Raw genomic sequence first — 17,030 nt, forward strand, 5'->3', positions numbered from 1 at the left:
GTCTTTGCAGCACTAGCCTTTTAGAAGTTGTAGCCATTGGAAGAAAACACTCTAGATTACCCTGCCGACAAGCGTTTGTGTAGGTACATTATCTCCAAGATAAGGCGATAATCAAAGCCTTGCCCATGCATTAGTTTTGATCAACAAGTTTTTTTTCCTTTTTCAAGGTGTTGAGGCGAGGGGGTGGGGTTCAACTTTTGGTTTCCCTTGTATTGAATTGGATACAATTTGCTCATTTTAATTTTTTCCCTACTATTCACCTGCTCCTATGTAACAACCTGAAAAAAACCTCATCTTTAAGGCTATGTAATAAAGTGAGCAAGGTTGTTCTTCAAAAGTTTTATCTGAAAGACATGCATCCTCATAGCTACAAAGTTTTTGTGTCATGTGTTGTTACTGAGTGGTTCTGTTCGCTGAATCAGATATGAAAATTGCCCAAGGTCTTGATATTTGTGGTGGAAATTAGGTTTTACTTTGATCTAGCTAAATGTGGTGCATTACTCTACACATAATTTTGATTCTTAGCTTCTAAGCTTTTGTTGCCAAATAAGAATACCTTTAAATATGCTACATTAGAGAAGAATATCATTGACAAAACCATGGATTGTTAAAACCTAGAACCCAAAAACTGCCAATGGTAAATTGATTATTTTACAGTGATTTTAATTTAATTATTAATGATGTTTTTAATTTTATTATTTAATTTTTAATTTAATTTAATTTTAATGTAATTTGATTAGTCAAAATATTGACATAACATACCATACCATAACATTACATTACATAACAATATCTCTTCCATACTGGACTGAAGTATCCCTCTTAGTGTAATAAAATTTTAGACACAACTACTAAATATAAAACTTCCATTTTTTACTAAAGTGAATCACAAAGAAAATTACTTTTTCCGAAAATAAAATTACTTTTCAAAAATCTCTTGAACTACTTCTTACACATTCACATTTAAAATTTATAGAAATTCCTTCCTACACTACAATTATCAACAATTTTGGGGTTTGTGGAGTGAGAGTCATAAGTGAGCTCAAGAGAGCTAGGGAATTAGATAATAATGTGAGGCTTTGATTATATTTAGAACACATCAGTTAACACGTGTTCTTAATCAATCTCAAAACAATCTATGGTAGACAAGAGTAGAACCACTCTGCAGGTATGGAAATTTGCCTTAGTTTAAGCCTCGAAAAGTACATATTAACATAGTCCTAACTTTGCATGTTCTCGGAACCAGCACTTCCCATTACTCTTATCAGATTTGATTCACAAGTGTTATTGATTGACTTCAGGGCTTTTCTAGCGTTAGAGGCGCAATGATAAAAAACAAAATCAAAGGTCAGTTGAACTTCAAAAACCAATAAAACTTTTGAGAAAAACAAAGAAAATTGTTTACTGTGGCAAGAATAAAACCAAAACAGCACCTTTTTCCATTGCGATAGGTTATGCTTTATAGATAGATTAAAATCAGAGAGATGATACACATTCACGTGAGTTTCCTCCATTGAATGGGAAATGACAGAGCAGCTTGAAATCAGTAGTCGATGATAGCAGCACTCATGACTTCCAATCTGCCATTTAAGGCGAAGGAATTGATGGTATTAAAATGATTTATAATTACAATGGAAACAACTGTTTCAAATTCCTTCCATCAGTAATTACATTCTTTTATACATGTGTGTTGAGTGGTTTTTTTTTCCTTTGGAAAATATATAGAATATATATGTTTTGGTTTTTGAGGGACATATATTTCAACAATAACAGCTCATAGCCATTACATGGTTCATCATTTCATTTGCGGGAATTGAATCTGGGTTGGGAAGATTCCAATTTCTGTATTCAAGCTTCTGTGATCCATAATGAATTAAACAAAGTCTTTTGGTAGAAATCACATGAGAGAATTTTTTGGCCAATGCATTTCGAACCAACAAGTGTGGTTCATCATCAGGACCAGATGAAAAGGCAGACCATGGCAAAGGCTTAAATAGAGAGCAATGTAGAGACATAATTTCAAGTAACGGCCAAAGAATTCTCTCATGTGATTTCTACCGAAAGACTTTGTTTAAGATCCCAATTATTTCTCCCAACCACCTAACATAATCCCACTTGACATATGTGTCAAGTGCATTACGGTAATTCAAATATACATGTTTGATCACTCGGCAAATAAATAACCTCAGAAATAGGAATAAATAGGCCGGCACAACAAAAATAAGGTCAAAATCAGCAACAGAATCACAATTCGGATTCATGATTTCCCAGTGATTTCATTAGTTCTCAGCACTGGGTGCAGACCATTAAAAGGATATGTAAAAACCTAACAAAGAAATAGGCATTGACTTAAGAGTAGTGCTCCTTCGGGATGTATGGCCCGCGAATCTTGTTCTAACTTGCATTTCAGCCAACCTCCACACTTTATGGTCTATAAATTTACAGATTTCTCAGATCCAGGTGAGATGCATCCTCTTTCCAAAAATTTATCCATCAGCTTTGTTGCTTCCCGTGATTTTCCCTCTAAAAGTAGGTTCTGTTCTACTTTTCTGCAAATCTGAATGTCAGGAATCATGTTTCTCTGAAACATTCGACAAGCCACTTTGTAGGAATCCATCGGTTGGGCTTTCTTCAGAAAGCTCTCCATCAGTATATGGCATGTTTTAGCATCAGAAAGTGAAGCTGTCCTCAACACCTTGCCAAGATATTTGTAAGCCTCCTGCAACATTCCATTCTTGCAAAGTTTCTCAATCAGTAGGTTATATGCATCTCTGAAGCCTTCCCTCTCCATCATCTGTTCCAACAATTGGCACAATGCCTCCACTTTCCCATTCTCACAGAATCTGTGGATCACAGTTCGATAAGTAACTGGTGTAGGAAGCACACCCCTCTTGAGCATTTTCATTGTCATCTGAGATGCCTCTTCCAACCTACCTTCCTTGCCCAGACCATCAATCAAAGTAGTATAAGTTATAGCATCTGGATGACGGTTATTCAAATACATGTCATCCAACAAAGAAAGAGCTACTTCTATCCTTCCTTCCTTGCAGAATCCATGGATCACAGTGGTAAAATTCACTACATTTATGGCACAACCCTTGCACAAGCATTCTTCTATCAATGCCTTTGCTTCATCCACTTTGTGTTCTCTGCAGAGAGAATGCATCAGCAAGTTAATCTCCACTGGGGATGGAATGCATCCCTTCTGCAGCATCTCACTAACGAGTTGGCAGGCTTCTGCCAATTTACCTTCTCTTCGGAGGCCATGCATGACTGCACTGTATGTGATGCTATTTGGTGTCCACCAATCATTCTCACTTTCGTCAAGAAGCCGTTTTGCTTCCAATGAATTGCCAATCTTGCACAGTCCAGTCAAAAGAGTTGTGTAGGTCACAGTATTAGGCTTGTAACCCTTTCGTACCATACTGCGAAGCAGCTTTCTTGCCTCATCAACTCTTCCTATTCTGCAAAAACCATTGATTACTGTGCTGTATGTAACTACATCAGGTATACAGCCCTTAGAAAACATCTCATTCACAATGCATTTAACCTCATCCATCTTCCCAATCCCGCAAAATGCATTGATCACCGCACTGTATCCAACTACGTCAATGTTAAAGCCTTTGTCTTCCATCTCCCTGAGGAAGTCCAATGCTTCTTGCCCATAACCATGCTTTGCAAGCACATGAACCAGAATGGAATAAGTGGTCTGATCTGGAACCAATGCATTCTGCTCCATTGTCTTCAGCATATCTCTTACTTCATCGATCCTCCTATGGTTGCAGAGAAAACTGAGTATTGTATTATAAGTTATCATGTCAGGAGGGCAGCCCCGAAAAGGCATTTCTCGCATCAGCTGCAGTGCTTCGTCCAATCGATGCACTTGACAGAGCCCCTTGACAAGAATGTTAAATGTGATGATCTGGGGAGGGATTCCCATCTGCTGCATTTGATTAAAATATCTCAGAGCCTTATCTAAACGGTTTGACATCACAAGCACGTGGATAACCGTGTTGTAGGTCGAGAGATCAGGCTTGCAACCATATATCTGCATCAGTTTCAACACCCTCATGGCATCCTGCAATTTGTCTGCACGACTGTAGGAGATCATTACATAATTGAAGGCCTCTGGCAGGCATTCATGGCCTCTTCTGATCATCGATTTAAGTACTCTGCGAGCTCCCTGGCATAGCTTAGTCTTGCTCAAAACCTTCAGTAGGGAATAATACACAGCAGTGCCATGCGTATAGCGTGATTGCCTGTCTGCCCACAAGAAGAAGTTGACAGCCACTCTCTCATCCTGCTGGGCTTGCAGCACAGCACTGACTTGGCTAGGAGTTAGTTTGCGAAGTGTGCATCGGAGCTCCTTCTCAAGCTTTGGCTCCCACACATGGCGCAGCTCAATGAGTCTGCATACTTCTTTCACATGTGGGTGCTCAGTTTCATCTTCTTCCTCTTTTCTTCCTCTAACAAAATCTTCTTCTACACCATAACTTCCCATTTTGCTTCTTGACACGGCTGAAAAGTCACATTCTTCTTCTTCTTCAACAGGTCTTCCATATGCATTCTGTGAAACCAGTCTACTAATCTGGAAATGCCCTATACTTCTAAACCCTAGTTCTCCGTATCCAGACCTACACATATCCTTGATTACGCTGAGTTTTGTGCCTTTGGGTTCTGTTTTAGTATAATCTGCTAAACTATGCAGAAAACACCCGGGGTTTCCGCTACTAAGAAAACCCAAAACCCTGGCATTTGCGAAACTTATGATTTGGGCAAGTTTAAAATCCCTCTTCATATTGTTTAAGGGTGATTAGGGCACATTCTGAATCTATCTATCATCATATTTGATGATTTAAAACATAAAAAATTATCCTCAGCTAAAGAAACCGAAATGTCGCTGAGACTAAAACAAGTTCCCAATTCAAATTTCGAATGCGAACAATAAATCTGAAAGTAGCCATGGAATATCTTACCAATTTGATGAAACCTGTCAATTTCAAGCTCCTTGTATTTAAGCTTTTCAGCTTTCACTATTGATTTTTTACCATTCTCAAATATGCCTGTTTTATTATCATATACAAATTGCAGTGGCTGCTCTCAAGGCACGGTACTCTGCTCTCAAGGCACGGTACTCTGCTTCCGCGCCCTGCACGATATCAACGACCCATACATTCTAGTCTCCTGATTTTGATTCTAGTAATGAAGTCCGGACTTCTGAAAGCTAAAATGTACAAAAATCTCAACATCAATTTTTAATAGACCTTGATCGTCACACGAATACCCGATTTGTAATTTAAACACAAATAAGTATAGACGCGCGACATAAAAGCTTAATAAACCTTTAGTGTTACACGAATATTTGATTTGTAATTTAAATGTTCTAGTAATTTGTTTTTTTAAAGATAGCAACAATGGTTAAAAGCATGTTTTTTAATAAAAGATTATAGGTTTTAAATTTCTTTATAAAAAGTTGTAAGTTCTAAATCTGTAAGCTTTAATAGTCAAAACTGTTTGCAGGAAATTTAGATATTAAATGAAAGTTATATATATGTATATATAAAATTTATTTAATATTTTTTTACAAATATATAGCATATGGATTTGTATATGGATTTGTATAGAAATATTAAATAAAAGTTATATATATAATTTTCATTTAATATTTATCTACAAATTCCCACACATAATTTAATATTTTCAAATAATAAATGATTTTGTAATTTTCTTTTTAATAAATGTGTGAAATATATTATATATTATGTTTTATTATTTATAATTAAGGATTTAGTTATCTATTAAAAAATGTGTGTTAGAAAATGATTGTAATATGAGAAAAAATTATTATGAAGAAGTTATTTGAAGTTAACATATTATTTTTCTAAGGTGGGCAAAGAAGGAAGATAGTTTGTGAGTGGAGTATTATATAATTGAGTGAATAAGATGGTGTTTATTATAAATACTGATTTGTATGTGTTTATGATGATTATTACATATTGATTTTGAAATGATCATATGATTAGAGTGAGATAGAGAAGTAATATTATACACGATTGTTTGAATTGTATTTTCTAAATGTGTTAGTTTAAATTTCAAAAAAAATCATTGATAATGTTATAAAAACTCTTCTTGGGTTTTTGTGGTTCATTAATAATGTTATATGTGTCCTCTGTTTATTAGTATTGCCATTGTTCCTAGTCTTAACGACTTAATTGTCCTATGACAATCTTAAGCAATATTGGTTCATTCCTACCTGCCGCAAGGTCATGTGACTCTTAGCAATCAAATATGTGGAGGCAGGTCCCTTATTCGACAAACAAGGGAATTTTACACACCAAGTCCCTTGTTCCACAAACTGGAAATTGACAAATCCTTTTTCAAAAAAGGCATGGAAAATTAGTACACAAAAAGAAGTTAACCCTTAAACTTTTTCTTGAAGCATTGATTGTTTATCTATATATATATATATATATATATATATATATATATATATATATATATATATATATATATATATATATATGGATGGTATTAAAAAATGTTTATAATATGCTCTTGACAATCTGGAATCTCCTTGGGTTGGTTCTCTCTCTCCCCAACCTTGCCTAGCCTCGCCTCCTAAGGCCCCTCTTCTGAAATGGAAATTGTGTTTATCCCCAGATGAATTGAATGAATGGAAAACCCAACAACAAAAATGGATCCTTCATTTTGATGGAGCTTCGAAGAGAAGTCCTGGGGTGGCAGGAGGGGGATGGATTTTAATTAATCCCGATGTAATAGTTGAAATGATGTCAACCTTTCTCCATCAACCTTTCTATTTGGATTTGCATGGTCCAACTAGGATGGATCCATGTATGTTGAGTCTTATCCATTTTCCCAAGGTGATCTCAACTACTTTTTGATGGATAGCTTGTCATCTTGAGTCTCAACCATATTTAAATCCTGATAAACTGACCAATGAGGTTCTTATCGCTCAACAACCATCATGTTTCAAAATGAAGCCCCTTCCCCAAAAACATTGATAAACAAGGCAAACCATTCAACCATATAGATTTAACATAATCCGTCGAGATGTATTTCACTCTCGAGGGATTTTCAGACTTATAAAAGGTTTATGATGATCAATTGAAGATGGTAGGATATGTGTTATTATGGGAGAGTTTCTACCAAAGAAAATGTCAACAAGGAAGGTTACCTACAACATCATGGAATGAGTTGAAAACCATGTTGTATAAAAATTCTATCTAATTGAAGATGAACAAGATATGGAAATCAAGTAGAAAGATCATTGGCAAAACTGAGATTGGAAGGTGGAATAATACATATTAGAGTTACATCAACTATTAATCAAATTGTGAACTGCATAGGACAATGAAGAAACAATACTAAAGTATGTTAGAATGTTTTCATAGCCACATTCAAAAAGAGTTGGTTGTGCTTGACATTAAAGCATTAGATGATGTTCATGCTAAGGATAAATAAGCATATGGAAGATGGCTAAATAGTATCTTGAAGGAAGGTTCATTTAATAATGCCCCCAAACACAAGGACCAAACGCTCCTAAGAATACTTCTAATGCTTCTAAGAAGGGAAAAGGGAAATTAGGAAGGAAGCGTGGAAAACATTATCACAAATGTTGGAAGCTTCATTTGGAAAAATTCCCCAAGAAAGTGCGGAAGTTCCTACTCACTAATGTTGACGTTGAAGATGAAAAAGACAAGAATGATGATGAGGTGGATGATAAATCAACTTTTATGGAAAAGTCACAACATACTCAAGGTAGAGGAAAGTGAGTAGTGTTTCATGTGTAGATGAATATCAAGAAGATGTTAGTCAAGGTTATCTTCAATGCAAAATATCAAAATAACCTCATTTTAGAGGCATTGGTTTACATGTTGGTTTTTCCCACTTAACATCATCTAGATATATACCCACTAGGATGGTACGATTGTTTGGAAGAAATGTAGGATCAATTTTTCAATTTCAATTTCATTTATTAATGAGATTGAAGGTGACGTAGTATGTTTTTGAATTCATTGTTGGAAGTCCCTACCTATGGGATAGGGATGCATTCTTTAAGAGAACATAAAATGCCTATCAATTGGTGAATTCTAGTAAACAATATTTCATAATTTCTCCTTGATATTAGAAAATCAAGTGAAGAGTCTTAATAATGTTATCCATAAATTTGCCTTGTTGACGGTAAGACCCCAAAATGAGTAGAAGATATAAGAAATTAATCAAGTGTTAGAGATAAAAGAATATATTTATATTTTTTTTGATAAATTTCAAAGATGTTCTCTTAAAAGTTACATGTATATAACTCGAGAGGTCAATTTGGAATGAGGTTGACTTGATCTTTGATGCTAGGTTCTCAAGCAATGAAATGTTTAGAAATTTTTTAGTCAATAGTGAATATATTAAGGAGAAGGTAAAATCATTATTGGAACAAGGGGTCATTTAACTAAGTACATTATCATGTGGTTCTATCATGGTATCGGTACCCTAAGAAGGATGTTACATAGTGTATGTGTGTGTGTATTTTTAAGTATTAAACATGATCACCATCAAGAAATGACATCCTCTTCCAAAGATAAATTACTAATTTATCAGTTACAAGGAGTGTTTCACTTTAATATGTTGGATTTAAAGTATATATATCATTAGAGAAGAGGGGGCATGGATTATAATATTTAATACAAATAAAGGGATCTTAGAATAGATTCCATTTATCTTATGTAATGCCCTAGCTATTTTTGTGCGTCAGATGAATGAAGTTATGAGTACCACAACTCCTTCGTAATTGTTTATTTGTATTACATATCAATCTTAGTAAAGCTTGGGAAGAACACTTGCAACCTTTGGTGAGGGTTCTACAAATTTTGAGGGAGCATAAGTCACAAGTTTATCTAAAGAAGTGTGATTTTGAAAAGATGCAGATCTTGTACTTGGAATCCATTAAAAATGGATGAAAATTTACATTTATTAGAATAAGAAAAATGTAAAAAAAAACATTAATGAATAAACATGTGTAGAACAAAATGCAAACAATGACACATACATAGTACATGATATTTTCCTTAGAAGTCCTTGATTAGGAAAACAAACAAAAATAATGTCATTAATCTCTTCTCATAGCCTTAATAAAATAGTAGTTATTCCATGGCATAGTTCTAACCTAATCCACTAACTAGGGTTATGATACAATGGGTATAAAACTAACTACTAAAAACCACCCAAACACACCAACAAGTTGAGATGCACAATCTATCTACAAAGATACAACACAAATCCAACAATCTGCCACTTGTTGAATACTTCACTTAAGGGGATACGTAGAATCAATTACTTGGCCAATCAAGCCCATTGGTTCTTTGCATCAAGAAATTTCCAAACATGAATAGAGTTTGTTGATAAAAATATTCAAAATGTCAAATTTCTGTAACAACATTTTATTGTCCTTAATCATGTCTCTAACAAAATGATATTGTACATTAATATGCTTCAACTTGTCACGATAAGTAGGGTTGTTTCCTAAAAATATTACACTTTATTTGTTACAAGTTATCCTTACAATGTTTTGTAAGTAACCAACATCTAAGGACAACCTTTGCAACCATATAACTTCCTTAATTGCTTGACCAATGTTGACTTTTCAAGTGCAATAAATACAAGCACAAATTTCTAAAATACTGATAATTACTCATTTTATCATTAATAAATTACACTTTAGAAATTCAATCATAAAATCATAAGGACAATAAAGATCACAATGCACAAATAAAACATAAGATTTACCTTGGGAAGACCCACTTGGGGGGAAATCCCAACACCCTTTTCCTTAGAGAAATTCTTCAATTCAACAAGAGATACATCTAATGTTGCTAATCAACTATGAGATCAAATTGATCAACAAGTTATGGTCAAACAACCCTCTAGTCAAGTCAAATCAAGTCAAACTTTCTTCCTTGTAACTTTAGTCCTCTCTGATCTGCCCTAGGCCAAATATTAGCCTCTAGAATATGTTTAGAAACTCGACCTACCCATAATTTCGGCCTTTCCAGAATTTCAACTTGCCCAAAATATGCTACCCATAATTCTCATGTGTCGTTTCAATAGAGAAAGAGAGAGATGCTATAGATGAATTCATCCTTCTTGTCCTTCTTCATCTTTCTCCTTTGCATGGATGCCCATAAATTGTCTTGCTTTTTGTGAGAACAAATGGTGCCTTTGTGGAGGAGGGTGAATGCCTTTATATAGTGTTATGTCTTCACTAATGGGTGTGTGTCTCCACTAGAGCTGACTTGACTTGAGGGAGGGCCGACTTGACTAGTTTGGAGCCAAAAATTCAAAATTCAAATTTTGAATTTTTCTCTTTTAAATCCAACATGAAGAATATGTCTTACAGTAATTCTTTCAAGGGATAATTAATCAAAAGGACATGAAGAACATGTCTTACAATTAACTTATGCATAACAAGGGCTAAAATATAAATTATGAAGGCTGGCCATAGCTACAAAATTCAACACTCCCTCTTAGCTTGGGAGGTATTCATAATGACTAGACAAATGTTCTTCATGCTGACAAATTTCTCTAAGAAAAGGTTGTAACAAATCATCAATAGTATCAACCTCATTCAACTACCATAATTCTGGCCAAATAGCTTTGACATATGGTAGATGAAAAGAATCAAGAGGCTACCACAATTCTTGTCGGTACCTCTAACACATGGTGTATTCTCACCATAATTCTGGTCAGTACTCTTGACACATGGTAGACTAACCATAATTCTGGTCGGTACTCCTAACACATGGTACATCATTAGCATCAACTAGTCACCATAATTCTAGTCTAACTAACACATGGTATACAAAATAGTCTTGGTTCACCATCGTTCTTGTTTGTACCTTACACATGGTGAATCCCCAAAGGCCACACTCTATCTGAGTAATTTTGGGCCTGATGCTAAATGATCTTGATGCTGAAAGACCACACTCTATCTGAGTAATTTTGGGCCTCGAGGACCATTCTTCCTAATTATAGTTAATATACTTGACACAGGAAGAATGAGTGTCCTATGTCGGACCATTCTCCCTAATTCTAGTCATATATGACACAGGGAGAATGTTAATCCACGATGCTATCTCATCAACATTCCCTGCCAATGAGTGAGGCATTCTCAACAACTCCAAGCTTGTCCCTAAAGTATACAAACTTCGTTCCAAACAGAGGATTTGTAAGAATATCAACAATCTCTCCCTTACACAAAATAATTAAATGCTCCACAATTGTAAAAAATAATTCATTAACATATGATAATAGAATAATAGGTTCATTATTCTTGACCTCGAAATATAGGTTTGGATCAACATCACTTTTAGAGAAACCAAGTCTTGTCAAATAGTTACCAATTCACAAATACCATGCTCTTGATGCTTGCTTAAGTCCATACAAGGCTTTCTTCAACATACAACACATGAAACTCTCCTCCATGAACCTCAAAAACTTGAGGTTGTTCAATGTACACTTCTTCTTCAATTATGACATTAAGAAAATTACTCTTTACATCGATTTGATGTAAATTCCAACCCATGGAAGAAGCAATAGAAATGAAAGATCTAATGGTACTGTACTTGGAAACCAAAGCAAATGCCTCATCATAATCTTCTCCCTCTTTCTGGGAGAATCCTATAGCCACAAATATAGCCTTGTATTCATCAATACTATCATCCACAACATGCTTGAACTTGTATACCCATTTTGAGATCACTACTAATTTTCCTTCAGGTCTTGGCACAATCTCCCATACACCATTCCAACATCTCCATCTTCAGGTCTTTATTATTCCAACATCGCATCCTTCCAAACTTACTAGATAGTTACTTCTTCAAAGGTGGAAGGTTCAGAACAAAAAAGATTAGTCATTAATGCTACATAACCAAAATACCTCTTTTGCCTCTTGCTTTCCCTGAAGGTGCCACGTGTTGAAATGTGTAACTAGGTTCAGTCTTCATAATGTCTATTGTAATCATGATTTTATAGATTTGATATTAAAGAGAAAAGAAATTTATTATTTTCATTCTTGATGCATGGGCTTCATGCTCAAGATAAATTTATTTGTAGGTCAAGCACCCATTGAGTGCTCCTAGGTTTGTCATAAAATTATGAAGTCAAAAGAATCATTATCATACATGTAAACCCCTTTGGGCATGTTGTATCTTGTAAAGTTTTTTTTTGTAAAGTCAAAAGTGTCATAAGGACCCTCCACGACCTTATCAAACAACTTAGCCTACAAGAAGGATCAAGTCAGACTCATGGACAACAATTCAACCTCCTAAGAAGCCTATATATAATGGAACCTTGATTTCATTTGAGAGACATTAATTCAAGCAAGAAAGAAGTTCAATCTCCTCAAGAAAGAATCTTAAAGACAAAGAAAAAGGACGAAGTTCAAGGAAAAGAAGAAGAGAAGCAAGATCAAATTTTTGGACCTCTCTCTCTCTCTCTCATGTTAGGGTTTATAAAGTAGCTACTAGACCAACATTGCAGAAGTTACTAGGAAAGTCAAAGTTATTGTAGAAACCACTGGGGAAGTCGAAGTTGCTAGGAAGTCAAAGTTGTTTCTAGGTCAAAATTGCTAGAAGATTGAAGTTGCTAGGGTTCGAAGCTGGGTCAAAGTTGTAGGGTTGAAATTGTTGGAAGTTATTGGGTCAAAGTAGTTGGAAAGAAAATTTTATCAAGAAGGAGAAATGTGACTTGATCTTGAGGGGTCTTTGACAAAGGTCTTAGGTCTTGGAATTTGTCATCTGGACATTCTATAAGAAGAGAATAATTCTTGTGGGTTTTCCTCTCAAGACGAGAGGTTTTGGCCCTGGCTTGCAACCTATATTTTGTGTCCTCTTGTCTCATTGATCTTTATTGTTTGGTAGTTGTTTGATGATAATAAACATAATAATAATCAAGAGAAAGAAGAAGTTAATCAAATTAAGTAAATATACATCACAAACAGTTATCAAAGTATGAGAAATCACCTAATCTAACTGCATTAGTGTGTTTATAGGTATTAGGCACACCTTTCATATTTTTCTAAACCTACATCAATTTGTGTGGCACTACACTAATGAAATTAAATATATAGGATATATAGACATATATTTTGAAAAAATGTCCTATTCTTTTTACAAATATTTTAACATTACTTGTGGATGTTAGTGTTATGCATAAATGTTGTTATGTCTATTAGGTCCACTAACTAGATTTATTTTATTTTTATTTTTATTCTTTTAAATGATTAATTTGAAAAAAAAATAAAAATAACTTACCTTATTGCACGTGGTAGGCTGCACACTAGTGCTATTAAGCATATGGATACTCTTTTATTTTATTTTTAATATAGACTTATCAAGGTGCACCTTTATGGTTACATGTTCGTGTTAATTTAATCTATTTAGCATACCAACAAGCATTTTTTCAACACATGGTCAACATTGTTTTTATAAAATATTATAACCGATGTTGTGCATTGATACATCTAAATATAAATTGTGCATTGACAAGAATTTTTTCAATAGCCCATATTTGCATACAATATTTCAACTTTCTTCCGTGTGAATGGCATGGTTATGCATTAGTGTAGTTAAATATAAATGACACACACAAGATTTTTTTGAAAAAAATCCCATATTTCAATCTACTTTAGTGCAAAGGGGGCTACACACTATTTTAGTTGAATGCAAATACTTTACTGATGTTTTTTTTGGTTGAAAATATGACTGATATATTTTTATGCTTGCAATAGGGTTATGCATTATTACAATTGAAAAATAATTGCATGAGTATAACTATATGTTTTAAGTGAATTCAATAAAAAAAAAATATGCTAAAATTTTTAGTTGTCGATATTTGTTAGAAATTTTCATTAAAAATAGAGAAGGGAGAGTGGTGTAACATACCCAATACCTTTTGTGTATTATTGAGGATGTGGGCTACTTCTTGCAACAATTAATTTTTGTTCAAAGTTTGTCACTTTCATACCATGTCTTTAAATTCTTTTCTTGATACATTTTTTTTACTGTTTAATGTTAATTAAGTAACAAATGCAAGAAATATAATGTAGCTTTTTATAATATAATGAAATTGTTCAGTCACCATGAAACCATAAATTTAAAATGTAGACTTAAACTTAAAAATAGAACTAAACAAATAGAAACTAATATAACCATGACATGAAAAAACATTAATTCAATGCAATCACAACTAAGTCATGAACACTTGTCCTTTTGGGAATTATCTAATAACTAGCTATAAAAGAGGGATGTTCCACTTGACCATATGATCCCTGTTGCATCGATTCATTTTTTTTCTACAATAGAGGCCACCCTAAAGCTAAGACTATGAATCCATAATGGAAAATATTCCTATGGCTATCTTTTTCTCTCTTCATGTAGCCCAATTCCCATGTTAAGACTCAATTTTATGCCTACAATAATCCCAATTCATTGTCGTCTTTTCCAATTATCCTACACAACACAAGGAATAAATCCCCTTCTCTTCTCAATAGTCTCCTAGGCTATCCCACTTCGCTTTAAGGCTCAAACCCAGGTTATCTAGTAATTCTCACTACTACAATTCCAAGGGTTCTCATATGTAGTTACATTTCTCACTGACCACAATCACCATGACATACAAGCTTCACTTCCTCCATAATTCTTAGTTGTAATTCAAAATGATTTCTACAATAGTTATATAGTTGCTTAATCTCATAATGAGCTCTCCAAAATTTCCCAAACAAGATTATACTTTGACCTATTCCAAATTTCTGAGTGGAACAACTCTAACTCTCCTAAATCTCATAGTCTCTTGAAAACTCAAACTCTCCCAACAATTGATAATTTTATTTCTACCACCAAATGGTAATTCAAATAGAATGATATTTCAAATTAGATTTGTAGTTTAATAGAATAGTCACTCAAACTTCTTGGTATTTTGAATTCCCTTATAATTTGAACTCTCCCCAAATCATTCAAACTCTCCCATAATTAAAACTACCCCCTTTCATCATTTAAATTGGCATATGGTAAAATTGCATGGCATGAAGGCTTAATGTTTCTTTATGGAAATCCTAGATACCTTCTTCATGTAGTTAATCCATTGCTTAGGATAAAATAACTCATCGATGAAAGAGAACTAATTAAATAATGTTAATGACATTTGATAAATTTAAAATAATATTATCTTCTTTTGGCCTCCCTTTATCCCCCCAATCCTCCCTTGACATTCTCCTCTTATGGAATCATAGATCCTCATTCTTTGCCCCTCTTCTTTTATAGTCTATGATGTATTTTATTAATATTCAATGTTCAATTACAAATCACAATTGTCTAACGTATAACCATTCATCATGTACACATTCACATTACTGATCTAGGAATAAAAATTGGGATATAATTTTAGCTTCCCTTGATCCTCCCAATCTTCCCCCGAATTTCCCATGTTATGGAATCATAGCCCCCAATGCTTTTCCCTTCTTCCTTTGCACTTTGTGATGTATATTATTATTATTCATTATTTAGTTACAAATTACAATCATATAGTTTAGAGCCATTAATCATGTACACATTTACATTACTAGTCTAAGAATAAAAAATGGGATATTATAATTGCTCTAGATAATTTCATTTCTGCATTTACATATTAAATTCACCCCACAACATCATAACATTATTCAGTTTTACAAAATTATTCAGCAACATATGTAATTATATAGAAAGAACAATATCATCATCAATGCAACAAAACTTAAAGGAACAATAGAAGAAAAAAATTCACATAGAGGGACACCAAGATTAGTTGAAGACCAAGGAAAAATCCACTATAGGGAAAATCCTTTCAATTTTTTTTCTTATTAGATTGCCATAAAATGTTCAAAAAAGAGAGATAGTATAATGATCCATATCTTCAACCACAAAATCATATAGCAAAATCAACTAATCAACATCCAAGAGATGGAACCAACAACACTAATAATCAAAACCTTGATTCAAAATCACGCGGTCAACTGTCACTGTCTGCGGTCAACTGCTGAATTTTGTGGTCAACTGAAAAATCAAACCTTAGTTTCCAACTGCTTGTAAAGAGTGCATGTGTGTGCAGCTGAAACCCTCTAACCACACTCATGAGCCTGCGTGCCTATGGTTGTAACCGAAAAATTCCTATGTCATCCCTACGGTTGGAAACTAAAACCCTAGATCTCACGTGCGAGCTTCAGAATTTGCAACTTCGGACTTGTATGAACCAATATTCACGAACCACCTTAGTTCTGTGTGAGCCAAACCAAAGAAAGAAGAATGATCATGATGATGTCCAAATGAGGGTCACTTGACTTGTATTTATAGCCATTTGAGGGTGCCCAATTTCTCTTTTGGGTCGACTTGTCCTTTTATGCACATGTGAGCTTCAATTCAAAAATATGCTTTCCCTTGTCCAAATCAAGTGCTTCAAAAGTCAAAATTGGTTCTCTCGAAAAGAGGAATCTAGTCCCATAATTGAAATTTGTCACTAAGCTACGAAATTAACACTCCCTCTTAGATAGAGAGAAATTCCAACTACATCATGTAATCATCGCAAGTATCATGTCATCAAATGATATTCTATCTCAAGTATCTCATAATCAAATGTTGTCATTGCCCATCTTGGCTCATCTCTGTTTATCCCTACTTATCTCTTAGCTGTCTTTACTCATATGTTGAACACTCTCGAATCTAAAAGAAGAATAATTTGACATTGGTGGGGATCCCAAGCGACCACCCTCTATCCATCGGGGAGCCACTTCTACCACCCAAAATCACTGCCAACAAGGAGCCCAATGCTACTACCCAGGAAACATTAGAGAACTTATCATCAGGGAGCCTTGCTCAACATGGAACCACATCAGGGAGCACATATCAACCCTGAATCTAGTGATAATGAGGAAGGTCCTATGGGACACTCTTACCTCATGTTTATGATAATGGGGAAGGTCCTATGGGACA

The 17,030-nt window shown here is 34.3% G+C and overlaps 1 protein-coding gene across 1 annotated transcript; it reads right to left on the reverse strand.

Annotated features, from left to right (window-relative positions):
- Nucleotides 1-1,647: 1,647 nt before the first annotated feature.
- On the reverse strand, nt 1,648-5,290 carry LOC149140776 (uncharacterized). Its single transcript, XM_089449247.1, has one exon. It carries the CDS (start codon nt 4,796-4,798, stop codon nt 2,432-2,434), a length of 2,367 nt encoding a protein of 788 aa, XP_089305373.1. The 5' UTR covers nt 4,799-5,290; the 3' UTR covers nt 1,648-2,431.
- Nucleotides 5,291-17,030: the final 11,740 nt, after the last annotated feature.

This window comes from Pinus tabuliformis, chromosome X (genome assembly GCF_031772625.1).
Source record: "Pinus tabuliformis cultivar Carrire ecotype Pingquan chromosome X, CPIR1, whole genome shotgun sequence".
In the NCBI taxonomy this organism is placed as follows: domain Eukaryota; kingdom Viridiplantae; phylum Streptophyta; class Pinopsida; order Pinales; family Pinaceae; genus Pinus; species Pinus tabuliformis.

Excerpts from the sequence above, each read along its gene's own strand:
- LOC149140776 (XM_089449247.1), bottom strand. The coding sequence starts at position 4,798 with ATGAAGAGGGATTTTAAACTTGCCCAAATCATAAGTTTCGCAAATGCC.